At 40.2% G+C, this 8,473-nt stretch overlaps 1 protein-coding gene across 1 annotated transcript; it reads right to left on the bottom strand.

The window, feature by feature from the left end:
• Positions 1-690: 690 nt before the first annotated feature.
• rpl34 (ribosomal protein L34) lies at positions 691-3,949 on the bottom strand. The gene is made up of 5 exons (XM_071926578.2): positions 3,925-3,949; positions 3,380-3,451; positions 3,142-3,241; positions 1,128-1,231; positions 691-815 (listed from the first exon to the last, which is right to left on the bottom strand). Exons 2-5 carry the CDS (start codon positions 3,442-3,444, stop codon positions 731-733), a joined length of 354 nt encoding a protein of 117 aa, XP_071782679.1. The 5' UTR covers positions 3,445-3,451; positions 3,925-3,949; the 3' UTR covers positions 691-730.
• Positions 3,950-8,473: the final 4,524 nt, after the last annotated feature.

Here is an 8,473-nt window from a genome sequence, read left to right as displayed (position 1 = left end):
CCGGCCATGTCCTCCTCCGAAGATGTACAGGACATGGTTGTGAGTTTTTATTCCAACCAAACACCAGCTGATACACACAGCACTACTCTTCACTACTCTTGAGTTTTGAATGGACTGAAAGGACAAGCACATCATGACACATCAGTCAGGCTTTTTAAATACAGAGCTGTAATTCTATAAAATTGTCAAATTCATTCATTCAAATGTCTGCATTATCCCTTTGAGGTCAGTCATGCTTTCTCTTGAAATAGGAACAGAACCTCTGAAAATTTATCATACTAAATTCTTATTAGTAGCCTACATCTTTCAGGTAATCCCATAGTGTATTTGCTCCAAGTATGAGCCATTATTGCTCTTAAAACCACCCAGTATGAAATGTGATTTGTGATGCGATTCATACGGTTTAATTGTAGACCATACTGTAATTGGCTTCATGTAAACCTTGTTTGTTTGTACTGTTTCAGCTTAGTTTGCCATTTTCGAATGGTAAGCTTGGCATTTGTTCAACATGTCTAAATCTAAATTCATGAGTCTGGCAGCATGTACCCAAAGCCCACAACCCAGTCATGCATCCACATAGATCAGGAGTAACAGAAATTCAAAAATGGCAACTGTCTCTGCAGTTGACATCACAGTGAAGTAAAACAATACACAAAATCAAAGTCATTTCAAATCAGGACAGACAAGGGATTTTTTTTCCATTTCTTTTATTGTAGCAGTACAAATACATTTACTTAGATTTCTGGCTCTGTGCCTGCGCCTTGAGCACCTTGACGACGATCTTCTGCTCCTCAATCAGGAAAGCACGCTTGATCCTAAAACAGAAAATAAAAAAACAATTTAGACTAAATTGCATTGCAATTAGCCATCAAAACTCACCTGGAAGAAACTGGCATGACACTTGATCTTTGCCACCATTTCAATTGTGACAGCAAAATATCATTTTCAATTAGAAGTTTAGACTATTGTGTTTGCCAAAGTAAAAGGTAAAATAAATAACATGGGTCAAGGGTTTCAGTCATTATCCTCAAGACCTAATTGTTGCCTGCAAGCCAAAATCTGCCATTAGGAGGCAAAACAGCTTCTTTGTCAGTAAAAGATTTTGTTTCAGTAGATGCTTCTCTTACCTGTCGCGCACACACTTGGCGCACATGGAGCCACCGTAGGCCCTGCTGACGTGCTTCTTGGTCTTGGAGAGCCTCATCAGAACCTGAGGTCTAACAGCCCGGATCTACAAGACAGAGGCAGAACCATGATGAGAACAGAGCGGGTGTCATCCCATGACTTTTCAGAGGGCAGCAAGGGCAAAAAGCACAAGGACAGAGGGGGGTTAGTATGGGAGACAAAAAGTAAATTAATTTAATGTGTAACAATCATCGTCAGACAACAGCTTTCCATCAAGTACAAGTAAGGAGTAGTTCCCTCTTTCCCTGCAACTGACAAGTGTGGAAGTGAAGTTGGATGTAGTTCTTTTGTGTAAAAAAATAAAGCAGTGTAACCCTGCAATTCAGCACACAACACCCTCACCCGCTCCATTTCTTAGTATGCACCTTCATTCATACACCTCTCTGTAAATATTTTCCCACATTCAAATACATTGGACCAATGTGGCAGTCTGTGCATGCTGAAATTCAGCCCATCAAGTATAGGACCGATAGTTCAGAAAGAAGGATAAAGGACTTAATTTATTTCTGTGCATATGCACCTCACACATATGTATGTAACCTTCACATGCATATATATTTCAGACTGGTCAGGACTGCGGCAGCCAGACAGGGTTCAGTGTCTTGCTTCTAATACCAAGGTGAAAATGAACAAACACTCATGCCTACATACTCAAAAATACTTGACCTACTATTTTACAATACTTGTTGCATTGCTTTATACATTTAAGTTAGTAGGGATGCTCTTTGACCCCAAGAAAAGGTTTTTACTTCACTGGGCACTTGTGGAATAAGTTTAAATTAAACTGAAACTGGATTACTTACTATAGTCTCTGAGCGTGCATCTCCTTTGAGAGCACAAAAGCTAAAAAAAATAAATAAATAAACAATACAGCAGCTGCAGGCTTTCAACTACACTACCATTCATCTTAGCTTTCAGGTGGTAAATACAACTTGGGAACATTTCTTCAGCTTCCTGAATTCTGACTTAAACAACAAAATACCTGGATACCAAAATACCCAACAATTTATCTAGAATTCCATAAGTAATTTTCTGATCAGATCTTTTAAAATGCCACGGCAGGACACAACTACTTGCTTTTGTTGTTTGTGGTTGATGTTGCAGTGTTTGATGGTTTACTGTTCAACATAAGCTCCAACTCCTCACTCCCTAAGTGCATGTGTGTTATTATGAAAAGGCTGAGAATTGTCATAGAGTAGCCAAAGTCTACAGAAAGCTTCAATCCTGGCATCTTGACAGCTTTAAACCAGTATGAGCGTGTGAACATTTCCACATTTTAAATTCACTCAGAACTTTATTCTTGACAGGTTGAAACACCTCTGAAACAGCATTTAGACTAGTGGCCCTCTAATCTGTCCCTTTGGGTCCAGAGAACTGATTGTTTTCTATTCTGACAGGTAGTTTAAATCCTAGCCATCTAACCAGGGACTGATTTAGACCTTAGACAGGTGAATGCAATTAACTACCTGGTAGGGTAGAAAACAGTCAGTACTCTGCATCCGAGTACTGTATTTGAGGATCTCTGACTTAAACTGTGGGACACTAAAACTCTACTGAAAACTTTACAGGTGAATCTTTGAGGCAAGGTGACACACCCCACCTATTCCAAGGCAGTGAAACTATGGAGTAGATTTACTACCTTTAGCGAAGAATCACTTACAGATAACACTGAAAAATGAAAGGATTAAATACATTTCAGACTATGTGGCTGTAGTCAGGGAGGACCCTCCATCATATTTGAAGTGGATGACATGAGTGGACGATGTCTGACATTTTAAGAAAGCGCCAATATCGGCTCAACATCTCTCTAACCCTGCTGATAACAGGACAGTCTTTCAGGCCTCAATGCAGTGAAGAGAGGAGACAGCTATGCATGCACCAAGGAAGACGAGTTAGACTAGTGTGCTGAGGGGAAGAAAAGAGCCTCGACCAAAACACAAGACAATGTTCACTTACTCCACGCAGCCTCCCGGGGCAGATGCCGCATGCTGACTTGGGGGCTTTGCCAACCTTCTTGGTGTACAGGTACACAATGCGGTTACCGGGTGTCCGGGACCTGCGGACCAGCAAGGATAACATCACACAAATGTATTTCGTTTCGGCTCCGGACACAAACTGCACTTGACTGTGCTGCCGCTAAAGCCAGCCTGACTAGCAGGCAACATTGCCATGAAGCTGGAAACAGATTACTTACAGTCTAGTTTTGTTGGAGGCTGTATTGTAGGACAACCTACGACGGTAAGTCAGGCGCTGCACCATCTTGAACCTGTAATAGTTACAGTGCACAAACATTAGTCAGACAGTTAATTAACATGAAGAAACTCCTGCCAACATGCTAGCTAAGCTACCGCTATTACGGCCCAAGACGTTAGCCTTCTTCCCAAGTGGAGACACAACTAGCAAGCAAAACATTAGCCAGAATAGATGGCGGGATTGTTTATTTAGGGGAGACGTTACAACTACAGTCTTTATAAAAAACAAATATTCGCCGGTATCGTAGGTCTAAGTCTATCACGTTCAGTTCATACACGGCGAACAGCATATTTTTGGGGACCGAGAAACAGCAACGAAATCATATCACCGGGAATTCACTAACGCATCCGATATTCACATCAAGAGAATCGACAGTTATTCTTAGTCGTATCATCTCTATAAATTAACCGCATTTGACTGTAGAATGAAGGATTACAACGGATTTGTTAAACATATTTTTTGAGAGTAAAACAGGAGCCGCCATACCTGCTATCACCGTAACCGGAAGAGGAAGGAGCAAGGCGGGTGTCAAAGTTAAAGTTCCTCAATGCCGCTGTTTTAACACTCTGCCCCCTGCTGGTGCTGCAGTGTTCCTGCATGCAGTAGCTGCTGTCAAAGGGAATATAGCCTACAAATATATGAAGACACATTTTCCTTGTTTCTAGGCTATCTGTGTTATTATTCTCATCATCTTCATTTGTTGTAGTTCCTTGAATTATCTTCTGAAATTATCTAATTTAATCTAAATTAGAAACAAATATCACCCTTCCCCCAACCCCATCATATTTCATTGTAATAGCAGTTGTTTGGCATTTAAAGTCATAAGTATGTGGCAAAAAAAAAAAACTGCAGGCAGCTCCATCATTCTTCCATAAAGATGTCATGTTTGGAATAGCAGAAGACTGAAGCCTTCCCATCCAAAAGCAGGACATTTAATCTAATTGTAAAGAAATGCAGCTAGATAGATTGGCCATTAGATGGCAGTAAAATATAATTTTCTGCAGTTCTAACGCATTGAAACCTTCCAACCACATTCTCCAGTCTCTCTTGTTCAGCTCACTGATTTGGGGAAACCATCTCATTCTCATACACTGTTTGGTTGCAATGAAGCGGGTTATAAGTTACATAAAAGGCAGCAGGGTTATGATTTATATATTTGAAGGGCAGCAGGTTGGCAGAGGGACTAGGGAGATCATCCTTCAACCAGAGGACCTGGGTGCAAGCTGTCCGTGACCTCTGACCTCCCTGTGGAGCGGGGTAGAAGATTTATCTACAGGGATCCATCAAGTATCAAATGACATTACAACACACACACGCGCACATACACATCCATATATATTGTACATACATATGGGTCCTGTACTTGTAAAGATATTACCTTGATAAAGGCCTACATTAATTTCCACATACCTAATTTAAACCTAACAATAAATCCCTCATGCTAACATGGACATTTCCTGTTCTCCTTTCTAATGTGTTTTTGTAGTTGAACTGTACTTGTGAGGACCTTGTTTGACCTGTCTACCTGGTATATACAGTATATACACACATACACACACACATGCACACAGGGCATAATGCATTTCAGCAAGGTCTCTTTAATTCACATATTTTGAAAAATCACTTTTATATCGGTCAAAACAAAAATATCAATCAATTCCAATACAATCTATGTTCTTGCTGCTGCAGTCTTTGATTCAGATACTTAAACAGGAGCTTACTGACAGTTATGCAAGTTTATGCTAGAAATATTAAGGGAGCTACAGTATTTCCATATAGAAAGCAGACATTGCTGAAATCTGGCATCACATGACTGACAGATGAGGAAGCCTCTGTCTGTCATGGCTATATAATGGAGTTTCAATGTCACTGGCAATGCAACTGTGAATTACATATCTATAGAGACAACCCTATGATTTAACAATCTTGGTTGGTCTGAAGTAGCAAAGAAAGTATGCAGATGAGAGAAAACCTCATTAACACACACAGATACCCATGACTTGTTTTAAAGCTATACACACATTTGAGGAGTGAATTTCCAAACTCATTTCCATTTTAGCAAAGAAAAAAATAGCTAATCTCCAAATCAGAAAATCCAGGCTATGAAAGTGTTTTGCCAACCAAAGGCTTGATTTACCATAAATAATTTTGTTTTAATTTTGTGCAATCAGTTATTTTGCAAGAAGTTTTTTTCCAGTTGATTCTGTTTTCTAATCCGGGAATCCTGCTGCCACAAACACTCAGCCTGGGATCGGCCCTATACATTAAATAGATAATCATATCTTTTAAAAACCCCAAATACATTTCATACATGCTAACAAACACCATCTAGGCACTAGAGTCTATTTTATGTAAAGCACTTTGAGTTGCATTCTATGTATGAATGATACTATAAAAATAAACTTATTATTATTATTATTATTATTATTATTAGAATCTGCAGCATACTGACCATAGCTGTAAACAGAAGAGTAATAGCTCAAAATGGCTCCCCATCAAAAGAAGTGCTGTGTCACAAACAGACATTTGCCAAGCTCGGCCAACAGATGGTGAGCTTGGCATCCTTTTAGATGAAGCATTTGGCAAAGGCAAAGTTCACCAGCGCTCTGTTTACTGGCATGTTACACACTCTGTTTATGGGAATGAATCTCACTCTCTGCATCAAATCAGTTGAGAGTCCTTGTGGAGGTCCTTGGTGCTCACTTGATGCTTTTGACAGTGACAAGAGTTTTTTTTTTTAATGCTAATTAATCATCGTCATTATCTAAGTATGCACATGAAAATAATATGATTTACAACTACCACTAAACTAAAGTATACTAGACTATACTTGGTTTTGGGTTTCTATCAAACAGGCCTACAATAAATATGTTGTCCCCTACAAATTCTATATTAAACTCAGTTCAAAGTAAAAATGTCTGTTTTGTTAGAGACAAAAGTTTTACTTCTAATGAGAGAGGCTTTACAGGTATTCAGGAAAAACATGTTTCTCAAAATGAATTATGCCCAAATTCCCAATGGTAGCTCAAACAAGATAGGTGATTTGCTTGCTATAGGACCCCTTTAGACCGATCAATATAATGATGAGACGCATTGCTTGCTGAGGTTCCGTCAAAATCGCAACGACCCAAAATCCAGTCACTTGTTTCCAAGACATTGTGTGTGTGTGATAAACAAGAACGCGCCCGAGCAGAGCCAGAACCACAGCCGCCCTGCTGGCCTCTAGAGGTTGAAGCATGTACCACATGATCAGTTAAGAGATTGATTTGATTAAGTCCAGATGTGACACGGCCTGGGATTAACCCCTTTTTCTCTGGCTGGCCAAAGCTCAAGCACCAAGGTTTCAAGAGGATTTGTACTATGACTCCAAGAGATACTGAGGCATGCGTGCGCACACACACACACACACACACACACACACACACACACAACAATACACGTCCAAACAATTACAACCATCTGTAGGCAGTCTGTCTTAATCTTGTCTAATGTAATTATTCTAAAAGACCGCATCTAAATGGAATATTCCATTTAGATCTCCAATCCACTGAAATAGCTAAATGAATTCATGATGTTTAAATAATCTGAATGTGCAACTGACATTTGATGCATCAGATGGAGAGTTTATTAATTGTAACACTGTCTGACTTTACTCCTCACATTTTGAGGATCCCCCCTGACCCCCTCGCCCCCCACCCTCCTGATCAATCCTGACTAGTTAAAGATGGACCGCATCACCTTAAGTGCACTTGATTACGCAAGCCTCTCCGGCCCCCTCTCCACATCTCCTTGGGCCTTCTGTGTAATCTGCTGAGATTTAAACCTGCTGCTCCTGTTTAATAAATCCACTGCGATTAAAATAGGATTACAGCTCTGCTTTCGCCTTCCTAATGACATCAGAGCATGAAACATTTTTCAACTTTTTGTTTTTTTCCAGTTTGTGTTTTTTTTTTTTTTTTTCTGCCCATTCTCGCTCTTTTCTCTCTCCCACTTGCCGTAAGCGGCAAACCTCATCCCCGTGTCCCAGCAGGTCAGCCCATCTGTGGGCCTGTTGACATAGGGATTAACCTCATAATGCGGCGTGCATCCTGTATCAATGCTGTCCTCCCTCACATCAGATTCTCAATGATAGATAGCAGCCAAAGAGAATATTCTGTGGCGTCAGGTTGTTGTTTGTTTGACCCTTAAAACCTTCACAAGAAACGGCCTGCATCACAACAACGCTCTCTTTCAACATAACCATTTGATCGTCACTCGCCTCTTCTTTTGTGGCCAGATCTCATGGATCTGACGGCATGAAATATTAAACACCATATTCAGCTACCAAAGGTCATAAGGACACGCCGTGCACGTTTTCCCGTCCTGCTTTTAGCGTGGACCTCATGTAATGTGAAATGAGGGATGGGGCGAACAAATCAATACGATGCTTTTGTCCTGCTTGTCCTTCCCCGGCATCGTCCCCCAATGGTTGAATGTTGTAAGGTCAAAAAAGGCAAAGGTTGATTGGATTTTTACTTAAGCTATAAGCTCATGTCCCAAGAAGAGAAATCTATTTATGATAAGGTATTTTATAGAATTACACAACTGTAACTTACTGCATTCAGACAGATGTACCATGTTGACTATTCTATTCGTTCTATTCTGTCATATTCAGTGTAGGCTCTACCGAATTTTCAGTGTGTAATTGATCTAATGTGCATTTGCTCAGCTGATTAAAAAGGGGTACAGTTCTGGTTAGTCATACCTGGAAGCAGTAGCCAGTTTAGAAGCCTTGCAAAATCTTCCAGAACTTGGAAGTTACCTGGCCAAAATACACAAAGACCCTCAACTGGTACCTTCTGTTTGGGTGAAACTCAGTATCAGACTAGAATCTTTGTCTACCTTGCTGTTTATACTATAGAAATAGAAGACTGGCTCCCAACCTATGAGAAACCTATGAGAAAGTTATATTAGTGTCGTGACTGAGTCCCACTACTGCTATTGGATAATTGCTTGTAAGCAAGTCAGGGGTTCAGAATTAAAGTCTACAAATTTC

This window comes from Centroberyx gerrardi, chromosome 23, assembly GCF_048128805.1.
Source record: "Centroberyx gerrardi isolate f3 chromosome 23, fCenGer3.hap1.cur.20231027, whole genome shotgun sequence".
Lineage (NCBI taxonomy): Eukaryota > Metazoa > Chordata > Actinopteri > Beryciformes > Berycidae > Centroberyx > Centroberyx gerrardi.
The sequence above is the reverse complement of the archived record's forward strand: the minus strand, read 5'-3'. Positions and strand labels throughout refer to the sequence as shown.

What these genes read in the sequence shown, in the direction of transcription:
- rpl34 (XM_071926578.2), bottom strand. Translation starts at nt 3,444, where the DNA reads ATGGTGCAGCGCCTGACTTACCGTCGTAGGTTGTCCTACAATACAGCC. An exon ending in GCCTCCAACAAAACTAGACT is followed by an intron (nt 3,242 to 3,379) that starts GTAAGTAATCTG and finishes GCTGGTCCGCAG; the next exon opens with GTCCCGGACACCCGGTAACC. An exon ending in GCCCCGGGAGGCTGCGTGGA is followed by an intron (nt 1,232 to 3,141) that starts GTAAGTGAACAT and finishes TCTGTCTTGTAG; the next exon opens with ATCCGGGCTGTTAGACCTCA.